The 17,782-nt window shown below is 44.7% G+C and overlaps 2 protein-coding genes across 3 annotated transcripts in view; both read right to left on the reverse strand.

Moving 5' to 3' along the window:
• Positions 1-17,782, reverse strand: part of tmeff1a (transmembrane protein with EGF-like and two follistatin-like domains 1a) — an 89,876-nt gene that overhangs the window by 10,637 nt on the left and 61,457 nt on the right. The gene's annotated exons all lie outside the window — the stretch shown is intronic.
• Positions 3,967-14,465, reverse strand: cavin4a (caveolae associated protein 4a). Its single transcript, XM_061045484.1, has 2 exons — positions 13,828-14,465; positions 3,967-5,109 (listed from the first exon to the last, which is right to left on the reverse strand). Exons 1-2 carry the CDS (start codon positions 14,233-14,235, stop codon positions 4,534-4,536), a joined length of 984 nt encoding a protein of 327 aa, XP_060901467.1. The 5' UTR covers positions 14,236-14,465; the 3' UTR covers positions 3,967-4,533.

The following is a 17,782-nucleotide window of genomic DNA, read 5'->3' on the forward strand; positions in this document are numbered from 1 at the left end:
AGCCTCCATGAAAGTAATTTCTAGGAGACACAGTTGTTTATCTGCTTGTTGATGCTGCAGAAATGCAGCGTGTTTTCTCAGTCTCTCTCTCGGCCCCTGGTTCTCTGTAACGCTGACTGCTCCTTTTGTTCGGTGAATAGCTCTTCTTCTGTGGTCTCGTAGCTGTCACTGTGCACAAAGAAAAAACATAAATACAGTCTCGGCTTAAAGAAGTTTAGAGCAGAGCGTCCCTGAATCGTAACCGGAGAGTTTGACTTTTCAGGTAATGAAACAAACCAAAGAACACGGTCCTGGATTAAGTGCAGAGGCGCTCGTGCTCATGGTGACAAGAATGGTGAGAGAATGATTACCTGTAGTTCTGCTCAGAGAACAGACTTGATAAGTCAGATCACGGGGTATTGAAGTGTTTTTTTTTTTTCACAGAAGAAGAAGTATTTGCACCCTTACGTAGAAGATGAAAATGTTTAAATGGAGTGGTGGATCCTTCTCTGCACTGGAATCACTCGGGGCCGTTTCTCCTCCGCAGATTGCTTGAAGAGCTCGATTGTGTTCGGCTAATGCATAACAAACAGATGGAGCTGAGTGCAATCACTCCGGGGTGGCGTCTCCGTCGCTTTCTCTCTGCCTCTCAAAAATAATGTTTTTTTTGGCGTCGACAACTCTGCAGAGCGACGCAGTCTGCACGTGGCTCGGGGATCACAGATCTGCCTGAACGAGGGGAAAATTAATTAACGTCATTTTGCTTCACTCCACTCTAAAGGCTTTGATGGGTACGGTTGCCTTGACAACCCGGAAAAGGTGAAACACAGGTGCCCAGTGGGCGACGACTGGCGGGAGGTGCAGACGATGTCGCTGTGTCATCTTTCCAAAGGTTATAAAAAGCAGCCGTGCTGAAATTAGACAGAGCAGCTGACAGCCTGCAGAGAGCAGAGTGTGCAGCTCATTCATCCCCCCCCACATACACACACACACACACACACACACACACTTTACGGATGATAACAGTGAGGGTGTTGTTAAAGCAGAGTGGAACGTGACAGGGCGAGCAAGATCCCAACGCAAGGCCGCTACTCGTGGATACTTTAGGTGACCTCACACCTTGAAAGGTTTTGAAGCGGTTGACCATAAACGTGTTTGACATTAAAGCAAACATCCCGCGTTTCCTCTGGTTAGGTGTCCCTTCAAAATAAAGCTCTGGAAAAGGAGAAATGTGATATTTCTTCCTCCCGTCAGAGCATCTGTTCCGACCCTCCATCTTCACTCACTTAATGTCTCAGCCGGTCCGTTTGATTGGACTCTGTGAGGAAGTAAGAGCCCCGGTGTTTGTTTTAGGGCCAATAAATCCACACTTGACAAACTGCACACCCTCCGCCCACACACACACACACACACACACACACACACACACACAGATGAGTCGAACTGTAAATTCCCTCCGGGCTGAACCAAAATGATTGGCGTTTCATTTAGGCGCGGGCGCCGGCGGAGAAGTGAATCTGCAGGAGCCTGCTGACTCAGTTGAGTGATCGTGTTTTGCTCGAGCCGACATCGAGTTAGTGATTTAATTTGAGCCGCGGAGAGATGAGCTCAGGGAGCGACAGCGGCGGAGAGGAGAGATGATCTGAGCCTCTGCTGCTAGCTGCTCTTAAACACAGGTTTCAGATGGAAGTGATCAAAACAAACACATTTAATCTGGGGGGTACCGGTGCGTTCTCATCTACCTGTCTTTACTGGTTTTCACCCAAATGGGGGTGTGGTCTTTTTTGGAGGGGGAAGTGGTACTCAAAAGTCCATCAAACCACTCGTGGTTTAATACGAGGGACCGGGGCCCGGATCCGAGAATGTGCTTGACTCTGAAGTCTGATTCATTTGATCACGAGTTCCGTACTCGTACCGTACTCGGGCCTGCAGCAACATGTCCGATGTGTCCTCCCGCTGCTTCGTCAGCGACGTGTGAATGTGTAAGAATGCGATGAGTTACTTCTGATGGTCACCCTCTGAGCAGCCATCAGTGTGTGAATGTGTAGGTGTGACATGCGGTGTGAAAGCGCATGTCATGGTGTCACGTTCTGAACACATGGCTGGACATGCGGTGACTTGTTGTGATGAGAGAGCGTGCACCATGCACTCTCGTTCAATCTCTCGTGAATCTGCAAAGTCCAGATAATCAAAACCGATGATCAGAGACTGTAGTCGAAGTTGCAAAGATCAAAAATACTCAAGTAAAGTACAACACCTTGGGTAACATGTGGCGAGTTTTTTTATTGCAGTGTAACAGGCTCATACAGGTGAGAACTTTATTTATACAAAAACAAAAGTTATTTTTAATAACTGCTGGTGCTCATACAGTTAGGACTAAAAACAACAACACAAGGAAGGGCTAAATCAGCTGTTCAGTCAGTCGGAAGGGTTCAAACTGGATAACTGAAAACAAGAAACCGAGCTGTTTTCAAAGAGGTGAAAATGTTCAAACAGACAAATGTGAAACTTTCTGCGGCCTTGAAGCACACGTTGACTCAGTAACAGCATCACAGGAACATAAATAGTCAGTTTTTAAACATGTATATATCAGAAAAAGTTGAATAAAATCAGCATATCAGCTAATATAAGCTAGCTGTAACAAAACACCAAAACACGTCGTTTCTATCATCTCTAACAAAGCTGCAGCCTCACTAATCACTGACGGAGCGTTAAGTCAATGCTCACCAAACTTCAAAAGAAACTATGAATATCAAGCAGCAAAATTGAAAAAAAAAAAATTAAACATTCATACATCAAAATTGAACAGAGCTCGAAAAGCTTTGAAGCCACCAAAACGCACGCCTCAAACCCCTCCACGTTTACGTTCGGATGAGTAATCGCAGAGTAACGTCTAAAATATGACAAAAGCTTAGTGTCGAAAATAAATCTAAGAGTCTGTGTTGCTCTAAAGTTCATGCAAAGTATTTTTTCTATCACTACCTACTGTACTGCATGTGTTGCTCAAACAAACTTAAAGCTGCACAGAGCAAAATATTTGATCAAAGTGGTCAATAGGAGCTTAAAGGTCACATATTTTATTATTAAATAAGGTTAAATAAGTCTCAGAGCTCCTCAAAACATGTGTGTGAAGTTTCTTGTTCTAAATCCACTCTGATCCTGTATTTGATCATGTCTATAAACCTCTCTATTTCAGTCCTGCTCAGAACAGGCTGTTTCTGTGTCTGTACCTTTAAATATGTAAATGAGCTGTGTCTGACCACGCCCCCTCTCTGGAAGGGCTTGGGTGTCTCTAGCTTCCTCGCTCCATGTCCTATTGTTTACGGTGAGAAGGCAGACTCAGAGGGCAGTTTAAAGGTACCTTTAGCATAATTTCCAAGAAACCAGTGGTTTTAAGGTACCCTTTAGCATCCGTTTGAAGGTACATTGAGAGTAAGCTTCAAGGGGCTCTAAGTGTGTGAAAGAAGGTTCTCTTAAGGGCGTACCCTTAAGAGAACCTTCTTCCCTACTTTTTGCTGTCTGCTTTCGTAACATTAGCACACATTTCAAGCTAACCTTTACAGTTTGTATAAAAGCACCCTCTGGTTCCGTTTGAAGGTACTTTTGATTACGTATCAAGGTACCTTTAAGTGTGTTAGAAAGATACCCTTAGCATTTGTTTTTGGTGCTTTTACTTTAAGTTACCCTTTGGAGATTGTTAGAAGCTTCCTCTTTGTCTGTTTTATGTTCCTTTAGATCGACTGTTTTGCATTTTAAAAAATTGTCCCCAAAGTGTTTCAATGTACCTTGCTGATGTGAATGTGGTCATGCTAACCTTCTTTCACCCTTTCATGGTCTACACGGTCAGCTCCCAAAACTGAGTTCTGTCTCTTTGGCTCCCTGTGCAGCTTGAATATCTACCTAAACAATCACGGAGGCGGCTTTTAAGCACCTTAAAGTTTACTCTAACTTTACTGCCATGTTACTAACTGCATACAGAAACCAGTCTGAAGTTGAATCCATGTTTATTATTTTCTCAGCGGGCTCCTCAGAGACCAGCTGCTGAGGCCTGCTCGGACCGAATTACACCGTCACCAGTTCAGGTAGTTTGTACAACAACATATGTACAGCCAGATAAAATATCAAAACATGAACCTTAGACCAACATTCATAATCCTTAAGTAACCTTTTTTTTTTAACATTCCAGCTATCTTTTCAAAATAAACCTCGACCCAACCTGTACTCCGACTGCGGACACGTATCACAACACGATCTGTTGACACTCTGAGATATGAACTTCTGAAGATGAATTTTTCTTAGTGCATTCAAAATACAGATTCTCACATTGTTGTTTTAATGTATTTGTGGTATTGTCAGCAGGAAGTAACCTGACCCTGAATAAGAGCTGATAAGTAACCAGTTTATATCCTGATGAGTTTTGGTGTCGGAGCGGAGACCCATCCCAAGACCATCTTCTGTTTTAATTCACTCCTGAAATAAAGATCTTCTTCATCGATGCCAGCTGATCACACCCTTTCTCCAATGTCCTTCCTCCTCACTGACATGTCGTCTGATCTACTTCCCTATCCGGGTGGCGCCGGCCTCCTCCACAGGCCCCTCCCTCTTGGATTCCATGGCTACCTCAGTGTAGGCGACCCCCGGGAGCTCCTCTGGCTCTGCGCTTTGGGCCTCGGCCTCGGCCCCGGCCTCTGCGCCCTCCTGGCCCTCAGCGACGGCTCTCTCCTTCTTCAGCTTGATGCGGAAGGTCTCTTTGTTCGGAGCCTTCTTGGCGATGTTTTCCTTCAACCGCTCGCCGGACTGTTTCAGTCGCTCGCCGGCTTGGTGCATCTTGTCCCTGCGCTCTTGCGGCATCACCTTATCTCCCAGGTTGTGGAACTTGGTGCCCAGGCTGTCTTTGGTCTTGTTCATCTTCTCCTTGGAGAAGGCGGCCTTCAGGGTCTCCGTGCTCTTTGCGACTGATTTCTTAATGCGTGCGGCTCTCGACGGGTCGGCCTCGTCCAAGCTCAGGTACTCCTCGTCGGAGGAGAGGTCAACAGGGATGTCATACAAGTCAGGCTCGATCTCCAGCCCGTCCAGGCCGGTTCCTTTGGGAGACTTTGTGACGGCGACTGATGGGATCTCCGTCTCACCCTACGGAGAAAAAAGGTCAGGAAAACAGCTTTTAAAACTTGAATTGAGAATCAAGCAGTGTGACAGTAAACCATCAGAGAACTGGAAAAATTAACATTTACATTCCTGGTTTCTTTACGCTGCTCTGAACAATGCTGCAGACCAACACTCCCTGCAGCCTCACGGTGAACCAATGACAGGAAGTAGACCGAGTTCTTAGCATCATTATGTTGAAAAAGACATCGATGTCTGTGAAGATTAAATCCCAAATATCAGTATGTTAAACGTGTGTTTTGGTTAGAGGAAGAACAGCTCCACTATCCGAGCATCAACTCACCAGAACAAGATTGCAGGAATGATTTGGCTTCACTTTTCTACATATAGGAGGTGGAGACCTGTCGTCCATCTTTACACACAGACAGTCAATGATCAAGACTCACAGAGATGAAACTAATACCCATCTTCTCATCTGTCTCCTCTATCCATAAGAGATTAATTTCTGTGTTTTATCGTCGATGCACGTCCACATAGAAATAATGTGATATTCCTTTGAGAGGCTCCATCATTTAGAGCTGACCTGCAGCCTCTTGTCTACAGGACACAGGCTCCTCCATGAGATCGAGTTTGTCTATTTTTACCGATGAGGAGTAACTGAGACTCACTGAGACAGGAAGCCGCTGGCAGGAACAACACCTGTAATTCAAGATGGAGGCTAATAATAATGACGCCATCTGATTTCAGCAGAGAAGGGAAGAATGTTGCTCCGCTGCTTTGGCCCAGACTGAAATACCTCAACGACTCCATGTGATGAAATATGGTCCAGAGAGAGAGGAAGATATACCCACACACTTAAATCACAATGATTCAACCAGAGGTCATCTTCGGGTGGTCATTTAAAAAAAAAAAAATGGGGGCCACACCCTTACTAAAAGATTTCTCCACCACTAGGCTGATAGGCATTATGATGGCAGGTGTGGTCAAACATTCAAAATGTCCAGAGGTGAAACACGTCAACATCAGCATCAAAGACTAATCCTAAGAAATACTAATCCCAATTGTTTGTCACTGGGATCAGAGTGTTAGAAGCCCAGGAGGCCTTAACTCTCGAGTAGACGGAGCTCCCCAACCTGAAGCGAGATGATCGGGGACTACTACCACCCGACGTCCCTGACGCCCAGCCACCACCATCGGACTGTGTCGTCCCCACAACCACCGTGCACGGCCTGCGCACCAAGGAAGTGTGGACAACAGGAACGTGAGGAATACAAAGGAGAAATCCTTCCTGCATCTTATCCCATCTCCCCCATCCCATTTGTCTTAACAATGAGTAAGGTCTTTAACCATAACTTACTGTATTTCAAAGTAAAAGTAGGGTTAAGTTCAAACAGGAAGAAACAAACACTCAGCTAAAGAGAGTACAAACATTCAAAATAAAAGTCTTACAAGTTTTATTTTTAAATGTGAAATAATGGAATTTCAAACATGCGATTAAAAATCTGATTAATCGCGACAAACATTTCAAATCGTTCGACAGTCCTACAAGGACATTTATGTCTTCTAAGTTGCAGTAACTATTACGATCTACAATATGTTGGATTTGTTCATATCTGGGGATTTTAAACATTTTTAAACTTTTCCAAAAAAAAGTTTTATTCAAGGAAATGTTTAATGTTGCATTCTTAATAAGTAAAAACTTATATTTGTGGCATCCAAGCACGTGTGCAGGCGTATCTTCTCTCTGCTGCTTTAGCTTTTCCCTAACACGACGTGATGTGCGTATATATTTTGCCCTTTCAAATGTGATCCAGACATTCATGCTCCCTTCAGCGTTCATAGTTATAACTTTTGTGATTTTATTGTCTGAGTTCTTTACGTTAGACCACACAGCATGTAAAATTCCGCCACCAGGGGGCTCTCAATCAAAACAATAACAAAAGATGCCGTCGAGGCAGGCGGGGAATCATGGGAGTGATCCTCTCTGCTACTCCGTTTTAGTGTAAAACTTCTACATATTGTATTTTTAAATTGTGTTGCTGTGCAAATTTCTCCAACTCTAATCTGCCCGTTAAACAATCCGGCTGTCATATGGATCCTGATGTCTAAGCCAAATAAAGCGGCTCCTGCCCGCTCCACCTGCTGCGCCCTACATCTGACTTTGGATGTTAAAGCTAATTAATCATAATTAGACTGACGCCACCTGCACAGATCACGCTCATTAATCAGGGAGGAGTCGTCGCAGAGCGTCCAGACATTGTGAATGATACAATAATCACACCGGGGGGGTGTTTGGGTTGAGGCATGAGCTGACACCCTCTGCTGGTTTGAATGTGACGTTTTGAGCACGCCTGCTCTTCATCAGACTCTGTCGACTCGTGTCTGATGAAGAGCAGGCGTGCTCCTTGATGAAATCAATTTGTGGAGTATTGGAGCCCCTGCAGTGTGCGAGCCGTCTTTCTCTTTGTTTTAAAAAATGGAATTCGACCATACATAGAGATCTCGCTGCTGCTTTTCTCCTACTTGATTTGATTGGCTGCTTCGGCCAAAAGGGACAAATCGACGAAGAAAGCGCACTGTACTAGACGATAACAATAGTTTTGCAGGCGACGCTTTCTCTCTACGTGATCGGGCCCTTTCTGCTAAATTCCACCAGATGTGTGTTTTCGGTCTCAGCAGATACACAAGGCTTCTATTTTTGACCGATGGCTGAGCAGGGCGCAACAATTTACCACAGAGCAGATCGAGTGGGACGGGACAGGAAGTCAGACACCAAAACGACATTAAAACATCCGGTTTATTTTCAGAATAAAACCCTCCGTTTTGACGGTTCAGAACAATGACTGTATGTGTGTTTGTTTATGTGTTTATACGATAATCGATGGTTTTGATACGATTTAATTCCTCATACATCGTATTATCTCGCGCTGTTGTGTTTGATTCTGTAATTACCGGGGGAAACTTCATGGTTTTGTGGCCCCAGCTGTCAATGCAATGCACACGTTACTGGTGGTAGTTCTGGGATAGAATAACAATCTGATCCTGCACTGACGAGAACTGGAACTTTTAGTGGACTCTATGTAATAGACATATTTGAGCATTACATTGCAGCCATAAGAGCCTGTCTGAAGAACTCTACTGCAGGATTTACAAAACCTTTTAAAGCTATTAGAATAAAGTTCACTCCCAGGTTTGAAATCACAGGGAAGTAGGGCCCAGGTTCAAATCCGGCCTGTGGCTCCTTTCCCGCATGTCATTCCCTACTCTCTCTCTCCCTGATTTCCAACTCTATCCACTGTCCTATCTCTCCATAAAAGGCACAAAAAGCCCAAAAATAAAAAATCTTGAAATCACAGGGAAGTAGTCAGAAGATGTAAGAGTTGCATTCCACCATTGCTCTGTTTTTAACACTTGATGAAGCGGGAATATTTCAAACCTCCTTGCTGTTAGCTGAGCGACCTCTGGGTTTCATTTCGACTCATATTCGCGTCATTGCTCAGCTTGTCTCATTGTCACACAGCAGAAAGATCACAAAGTAAAGTCCATTAGCTCGTCCTAAATGACGCCCTGTCCTCTGATGTCCAGTGTCGTGACAAACAGCCAAGGCAGAGAGGCCCTGGGTGTAAACCAGCGGACATTTATCTTTTTCTTATTACTGTCCCGGCCTTCATTATTCAGCCGCCGGCCACGACCGCCTCTGACAAAGCTCCTGTTGCTTCCTGGTTAAATGAGCACAGCTGAAGCTCTATATTAGGAGATGAACGGAGGCCCTCAGAATAACCGACAGCACATCCGTCATGAAGAAACTCAACACTGCGACTGTCTGAGAGAAAGACTGAGCCACCCCGGGAGCAGACATGGACTCCACAGAAATACAAAAAGAGAACGCGGAAACAGGACTGATGAACTCCTTATTCATCTGATAATGGCGTCTGTAAAATCCCTCATTTCAGCCTCTGCCTGAAACTGTTCATTTCAGCTACTGTCTCTTTAAGGCCCCCCCTCCCCATGTGCCCACTGTCTTCTGATTTCTGATTGGCCAGCTCTCCGGAAGCCTTCCAGGGAGGGTGCAAAACGCTGCAGGGCTGCCAGGAAAGAGCTGCTCTCCAGTGCTGGGAGAAGAGAGGCTTTCAACGACATACATAGAGGCTTGAAGCCGTCTGGTGACATTCTCGGGAGCTATCGTGTAGCGCCCTCTGCCGACTCATCCTGGGATTACTCCAACATACGTTTACCTCACGTTCTGAAACCTTACCCACGTTTAGTTTGGGCATCCAGCATTGCAAAAAAAAAAGTGAGTTTTAAAATGGTGCTCAGCAGAATAGGTCGACTGTTCATTTCATATTTACGTTCGATTGTCAAAAACACACTGTTTACAGTACGGTACAGTCGGACACTGCAAGTCTTATCCATATACCGTGGAAACACCAGATGTTAGGTCAAAGACCGCTTTATAAGGAAGCGTGAGCTGCTACTGAAAGCTGCCGTACTGTTGCTGTTTGTGCTGATGTGATAAAAACATCATGTGAATTATACTCGGATACATTAGCGCGTCGGTAAACATATTCTCTTCCTCAGGACGGTTTCACCCGGTCGTCTTGACTACGGACAACTCAGAGTCGTTTCCATCAGGGGTGGAAGGGTAGCAGACAGATTCACTCCCACGATTCCCCGCCAGCCTCGAGAGCCCCCCCTGGTGGCAGAATTTACAAACTGTGCGTTTAAGTTGTACAGATTTAAGGTATATGAAGTATTTGAAGACAATCCAATAAATGACATTGAAATAAGCAAAAACACAGTTGTAGGCGCTTCAGCATTGCAGATTGCTGAGGGTTAAGGGAGGCGGGATTTTGCAAGTGGGGATGATTGACACCTCTCTCTCTCCTCTCTCTCTCTGTCTCTCTCTCTGTATGTTGACCCCGGTGTTAAGCTGCCATGTTAGAGGCTGACTCTGGTTGACAGCAGTTTATAGCGTGTCCCTGTTGGCAGTGAGGCAGAATGCTGTGGTCCCAGAATAGTTCTCTCTGTCATGGAGCCACAGCAGCTGTTAGTAGCACATCGCAGCCCTCTTTCTATTCTGAAGCCTGGATGTTAAACCCCTCCCCCCTCCCCCCTACGCTCCCCACCCCTCTGAACACTGACTGTATGTCTGCTGCTTCGTCCATCTCCAACATCAGCAGGGTCTCTTGTGTTTGAGAGAGTTTTTCACACCTTTAGTTCGTTTGCTCTGGTCTGAATCACGGATCAGTTTGTTCCATTGCTGCACAATTACCTCAGGTTTGGTCTGTGTTCACACGTGGACAGTCACGAGAGGTCTAAAATGTGACATGCTTGAAGAAAATGCTCTCTGATTGGTGCAAATTTAGTCAGACCTTCTTCCGAGAAAACTTTTCCCTTCATGACATCACAAAGGGCAGTAGCCCCTCCCCCAGGTGGGTGACACTCCCCAGCTAGGTGTTTGTTCTGCCCTCTGAGTCTGCCTTCTCACCGTAAACAATAGGACATGGAGAGAGAAAGACAGAGTACACCCGAGCCCTTCCAGAGAGGGGGCGTGGTCAGACACAGCTCATTTACATAATTAAAGGTACAGACACAGAAACAGCCTGTTCTGAGCAGGGCTGAAATAGAGGGGTTTATAGACATGATCAAATACAGGATCAGAGTGGATTTAGAACAAGAAACTTCACACACATGTTTTGAGGAGCTCTGACACTTATTTACACTGAAGAAGAAGAGGAGAGTATGTGATCTTTAAAGTAAGGGGGAGTGGCTACTTTGAGTGATTCTGCATATGATATGATTCTGCATGAACATAAATGATGTTATTATTAAAATTACATCTCCTCTCAGTCAGCCTGCAGCGTCGTATGAAGAGGAATAACATGGAAAAAGTCCACAGCTCCGATCTGCTGTTTTAAAATCTGTCCATCTTTGTTGTTTTTTTGTTTTTTTTACAACAAGAGCCGTACCTTTTCTCACTCCTTCTCACTTCTGAAGGATGTCAAAGCATCTATTTGGAGTTACAAACACCTCGTTTTGTTTATTTTTAAACCCTCCATGTCATGAGACGACTAAACTGAATGTTTGTTCCTGTAATTTCTTCTTGTTTAGGCTTCAGAGAACTCGGCGCTGCGCTGCGTTGCACATCACAACGCAAACTCTCAAGTGAATCATCCTGTTTTCTTCTGTTCCACCTGACCTGATTAATGCTCCCCTCCAGGATGCTTTTCTATAAATTGCCAGTGTTGCCGAGTCAAGGGCTCTTAAGCGTCGCCATTCATTGCCTCACAACCCCCTCCCCTCGCTGCCTCCCTTCCGTAATGAATCGAGTCAGAGCTGATTTGAGCAGAGACCTCTCCACTTTGCTCTCAGAAGTTTCTGCAGTCAGAGAGAATGAACTGACTTTATTTCTGATCTGTAACTTAATTTTACCCCAATGCCTACAAGGTGTGTCTGATAATCAAGACATGAGCTGATTGGCTGCTGACTGGATGCAGAGACTATTATTACAGTTGATAAGAGCAGACTAAATAATACAGCAATCATAAAAAGGACTCGACTTACATGTTTAACACACTCAGTACGTTTAAGTGTGCAGGCTCTGTCCCTAAAAATGTTAGAAAATCACTCCAGAAATGTTTTAAAGGTCACATATTCTCCTCCTTTTCAACCAGGTTAAATAAGTCTCAGAGCTCCTCAAAACATGTGTGTGAAGTTTCTTGTTCTAAATCCACTTTGATCCTGTTTTTGATCATGTCTATAAACCCCTCTATTTCAGCCCTGCTCAGAACAGGCTGTTTCTGTGTCTGTACCTTTAAAAATGTAAATGAGCTGTGTCTGACCACACCCCCTCTCTGGAAGGGCTTGGGTGTCCTCGTTCTTTCTCGCTCCATGTCCTATTGTTTACGGTGAGAAGGCAGACTCAGAGGGCAGAACAAACACCTAGCTGTGGGAGTGTCACCCATCTGGGGGAGGGGCTACTGCCCTTTGTGATGTCATGAAGGGAAATTCTCAAAACGGCCCGTTTGAGCACACATTTTCTGAAAAGTGGAGCAGGCAGAAGACAGAGAGGATGGACTTTTCTCATCATTGGGGAGTTTGTAGACGGACTAGAGACACATGTTAGAGTTAGAGGAACATGGTGACGACAACAGATTGTAAAGGCTCTCGACAGATTTGATGACTGGCTGGTCATCCAGGAGATATGATTAGTGGAGACAGAAATTATAATAGAATGATATTTCGACTTTTCACCAATGTGAAATGGGCTGGTTCTGGGCTGGTGCTAGTGCTGGTTCAATATGCAATATTTTGTTTTCCACAGGCAAGGACCCACGAAAGAGCGACTTCATTACGTCCCTGGCTCAGTCTCTGATTTCCCAGTAACACTTGTGCGCCGTCTTTATGAACAACAACAACAACAATGGAGGACTACAGCGTCTCCTTTCAAGTATCCCTCCTGACAAAGTTCCTGAAGTTTATACTTATGTTAACTGATCTGTTCCTGATGAGGTCACAACAAAGTTTTGTGTGATTCTACTTCTACTGGTCCACGATAACCCCGCCCCCCAAGCCCCTGACGTAAGCGGTTCTCTCTTGTAAACCAGCAAGGAGTGGGGGCTACTCTGGAACTGGTTTGGTTTGTCGAAACACAAAGATCTGATTTGACAACCACCTTCAGGGGTTCTTATTACTGCTTTTCAAATTTGAACATGATTGGGTCCAGTTGCATCGACTATTGCAACTCCCTACTGGCAGGTCTTCCTACGCGCACCATCAAACCCCGGCAGATGATCCAAAACACAGCAGAACAACTGGTCTTCAACCTCCTTAAAACAGCACATGTCACTCCAGTGTTCATCTCCCTCCACTGGCTCCCAGTTACTGATCCCATCAAATATAAAAACTCTGCTGCTCACTTACAAAACAGCGACTCAAACGGCTCCTTCTTACCTAAACTCTCACATCCAGGTCTACACTCCCTACACCTCCTTCCAATTAGTGGTGTATTTAAGCTGCAAGATTTCCGCTCTCTCCCTCTCTGCTCTTTCATTACCAGCTCTGACCTCCACCAGTATTGCAACCCTGCAACCACCAACCCAGCATCCACCTGTAGACCCCGACTGGGGGTTTAAGATACCATCCCATCACTCCTCAAACTTCTGCATGTTACACAAATCTGCGAGGAGTGATGAGGTCAGAGACTAGATGGCAAACACAGACTATGTTCTGCTGCAATAAATATTTTAAACGATACAAACGTGAGTTGGCTGACTGTGATTGGTTTTGCCAGAATACAGAGGGGGTATGGTTTTCTTCCCAGAGATCCCCTCAAAGTCGGAAGTCAGAGGATTTTACTGTTTCGTCCTTTCCTTTCGAATTTATTTACACCATCAAACTTTAATCCCTGTTAGCTTTATCTTTCTTTTCCTTGGTTTTAGCCGTCTGTATATCTTATTCAAACTTCAGGAGCAACTTTTAAACGTGTGTCAAATAGCTTAAATATATACACATGTAGCGCTTGTCCAGAGAATCTGATGAATGACTTGAACTTTTAGATTTCTGTGACTTCATACAGTTGAGTAAAACTTTATCACTTGAGCTTGGTGTTTCTTAAAGACTTTTAAAAATGGCTGCCACCAGTCTCAGTTACCAGTGGTCACATTTTAACCTTTAAGGTTTTTATAAAATTGTCATCTATAAACTCAAAAATACAACCAATCATGACATTAGCTCTTTGCTCACCTGATAGATGACGACTCTGAACTTGTTGCGGGTGAGCAGCTCGTCCTGCGTGGTTTCAACCTTCTTGACGCGAACATTTTGCTTCTCGACGCGCGACCGGACCTCCTTCACGTTGGCGCTGACCTTGCGGGTCTTCTGCAGGAGCTTCTCCACCGTGCCACTGGTCTCGTTGTGGTCTTTGGCCAGTTTGAGCACGTCGCCCTGGATGGTCTTGATGTTGTTCTCCAGCTCCAGCTGGCGGTCCTCCATGCGCTGCTGGCAGGACTGGACGTTATCGATGATGCCCGCCACGCGCTCCAGCAGAGACAGTATAGTCAGGGCGCTGATGGGGTTCCCGTCCGCGTCCTCCACCCCGACGATCTCCAGCTTCTCCTGCACTCCGGCTGTGCGATATTTGTGCTGATCCATCGCTGTATGGAAGATCTATCACTTAAGATTTGTGTGAAAGTTGCAGAAATGGGGTTTAACTTGAACAGAGTGGAGTTACCAGAGGAGAGACCAGAGAGGTGAAGCACCCAGCCGCTGTGTGCCGACTCAGGCCTGCAGACGAGGAGAGAGGGAAAACTCCACCTCCCGCCCTTTTAAAAAAGGCTTCAGGATCCAAAAGGAACCTGACTTCAACCCTCCTCGGGATCTGGGCCGGGCACTAAACTCAGAGCGCTCACACGAACCCCCCTAGCTAAATATAAAACTCTTTGTAAGGCGACACTCAGAAATGAGGGGATGATGGAAACCCCCGTTCAACTCCTGCTCTGCTATCTCAGAGCCACGCACTGATTCATAATTTTCCATTATTTGCGCGTACGTTCATGCTAACAGCTGCGAAACTTGTACATCAACAACAGGCCAGGTGTCGTTCTGCAGCTCTGCTGTGAAAAATTGCAAAGAGCGCCCTGGGTGTCTCCTCTGATTACACCGAGCTGGAATGTTTCAGGGATTAAAACATTGCAGCGTTGCCCTTTTCACTGTCCCGCGGGCTGCAGAGTCCTAACATCGATGGTGACTGAGATGTGACGCTCTTTATAGAGACGGCAGAGCGACACTTTCTCAACGCTCGCTGCTCTGAACTACATGAGCATACATGATGTGCAGAGTGCTCGGTCCATGTCAGCGCAGAGATACGCTGTTGGTCCTTAAAGCTTACAGTTTGAAAAAGTCATGAACTTCATTTTCTTCTATAAATAACACAGTGTTGAGAAAGATTTAGTGTCCATAAATACACCATCCAATGCGTTAAAAATAACACACTCACTGATGAATGAATTCTCACAGGGTAAGCTTACATGACTGGCTCCCACGCAGGCCTGTGCTGGTCTCAAACGAGGCTAAAGGTACGCAAGTTAAGATACCCTACGATACCATTTAATAGGATGCTCTTTATGAAAAGTTAGCGTTCAGGTGTTTTCAGCGCACTGCAGTCAAGTCCAGGATTACCTGAGTCTGAGGCATTCAAAGATGGACTGCAGCCTCTTTTATTCTTGTGTATGTGTTAGCATTTGTTAGCTCGTTCAGTGTTTGTCATACATTGACTTATTTGTGGGAGCTCTTGGATGGGATGATCAGTCCGTTGTTTTAGAGATGACTGATAGCGGAATCTGTTCAACTGAAGCCAGCAGCTGCTCCTGTTTCTTAATAACCCACCACCCCATCCCACCCCACCCATCCAGTCCTTCCCCCTCACTCCATCATACCTCCTCCGGTCTGTAACTCTATATTTACTGCCGGGTAGCGTGCCTGAGTCCCTGCCTTGTGTAGAAATGTGGGACGCACACATGTGAAGAGTTGGTAACCTCTGCTCTGGATCTTGCGTCTGCAGACTAACAGATAAAAAAAAAGTTGAGAACATCATGATATAGCCCCTCCTCCCCTCTGACAGGTGGGTGTAGAGGGACTAACGAGACATAGATGAATACCATGTTTAACCTCCTCAGACCTCATTTTCAAATCCGAGTCACAAAGAAATGTAAGAAATGTGAGATGTTTCGGCTTTAGAATAAACTTGTGAAGATGTCTGATCACAGACTCACTCAAAAGATATTTAATTGGGATGTTTTTTTCATTGTTATTCTGGGCCAATGACCTGGAGTCTGTATTTGATTTGAATAATATTTAATCAACAGGTTACTCTATGAGATCCAGGACATTAAAGGTCACATATACAAAACTTCACCATGTTTCTCTAACACTAATATGTGTCTCTAGTCCGTCTACAAACCCCCCAATGATGAGAAAAGTCCATCCTCTCAGTCTTCTCCCTGCTCCACTTTTCAGAAAATGTGTGCTCAAACAGGCCGTTTGGAGATTTTCCCTTCATGACATCACAAAGGGCAGTAGCCCCTCCCCCAGGTGGGTGACACTCCAACAACTAGGTGTTTGTTCTGCCCTGAGTCTGCCTTCTCACCATAAACAATAGGATATGTCACCTTTAAAGAGCCCAAAGTGACATGGATCAGTCTTGGGCACTAAATTCCAGCGTTCCAAGCCTCCGTCGACTTTCGTTAGAAGTTGCAAATGCTCAGTTACTCATATTCATACGTCCCATGGACGGAGACATAAAGAGCTAGATCAGAACAGTGACTGTTTATGAAGATGGATCAGAGCAGCAGAGCTTAGGACACATATGCCTGTAAGTACGAGTGCATATGGTGTTGTTTAAGTTTGTTAAGCAAAATTGTTTGAGTTAAAATAAACTTGCCTTAAAATTATCGAGATGCTAATTCTGTTAGCCTGTTAATGGCATTTTCTAGTATGTCTTAGCATCAAGCTAACAGACCAAGACATACATCCTGGTGCATGTGTCCCCTGAAGAACAATGCACCAGCCGCCAGTGGTTACAAGATCCGATTAATGTACTTTTGTCCCAACTGGGCGACATGAAATTGACAGTTAACACATTGCCTACTTTACTTAAAGAGGTTCAAACCCTCACAGGGATACAGATGTGTTTCTTATAAATAGAGCACTGACATTTGAATACGGCAGATTGTCAGTGTTTAGTATGGATTTAGGACACCGCGTCTCTGCAGAGAAATAAACGAAAGCAAACAGTTTAGTCTCCTGTGACTGATCACACAGGTCATCTCAATTATTTGGTTATGCTGTCAAATCTGTCTCTCTCACACACAAACACACACACACAAACACACAGAGGATTTATGTAAATAAAATAATCCATCACAAGAAAGTGGAATACCTTTTGATATGAGAGCCGTGTCAGAAGAAACATAAGAACTCTCTCAAATAAAAATGAACACACCATAAAAAACGAGTCAGCCGGTTTGTTCTTAAAAAAAACATTTCCTTTTTTTATTTTGGCAGAGACCTTAAAATGGCCCCTCAAGAGTCTACATGCAGAATATTAACATGTCAAACACATTCTAGTCACATTTAGAGAAGTCACGGCTGCAATGGATGGACAACACATAGAGACAAGTCGCTCAGCTGACCTACGACTTGTAGGCGTCGACCCGGGTGTTACAGAGACACAACTCCTGTTACAGAACATAAAATCATAAACACAGAGAAGACAAATCTCATCTGAACTTAAAATTTTTTGACCCTCAGTGCAGTAATTTGAGTCCCCGACAGATTTCCCTGGATGATTCTGTGACTGTTGCGTCTTTAAATGGCTGATTTTTAAGAAACGTTTATGCAACGTTTGGATGCAAGGTGGGATACTTTGAGAGTTTTATTCTGTGCAACACAATAAAAGAGAAAATTGGCTGAGCAACTGACGCCATGTTCAGGCAATTTCAGTGTCGGGATGCCAAATAAAGCCTCTGATCGGACAGTAGAATCAACCCAGGGCATCATTAGCTGAAGTGGACGGCTAACATACATAACATAACATGGATAATTAACTGATCAGCACAGAATACTGTAAAAGCAGCCATGACACGTCTTAAACCCTCGTATCCATGACATCTGCGTAGCTGGTTTTGGTCCAAATTTTCAC

The sequence above is a fragment of the Labrus mixtus genome, chromosome 8, assembly GCF_963584025.1.
Source record: "Labrus mixtus chromosome 8, fLabMix1.1, whole genome shotgun sequence".
In the NCBI taxonomy this organism is placed as follows: Eukaryota; Metazoa; Chordata; class Actinopteri; order Labriformes; family Labridae; genus Labrus; species Labrus mixtus.

What these genes read in the sequence shown, in the direction of transcription:
- cavin4a (XM_061045484.1), bottom strand. Translation starts at nt 14,235, where the DNA reads ATGGATCAGCACAAATATCGCACAGCCGGAGTGCAGGAGAAGCTGGAG. An exon ending in TCAGAGTCGTCATCTATCAG is followed by an intron (nt 5,110 to 13,827) that starts GTGAGCAAAGAG and finishes TTTTCTCCGTAG; the next exon opens with GGTGAGACGGAGATCCCATC.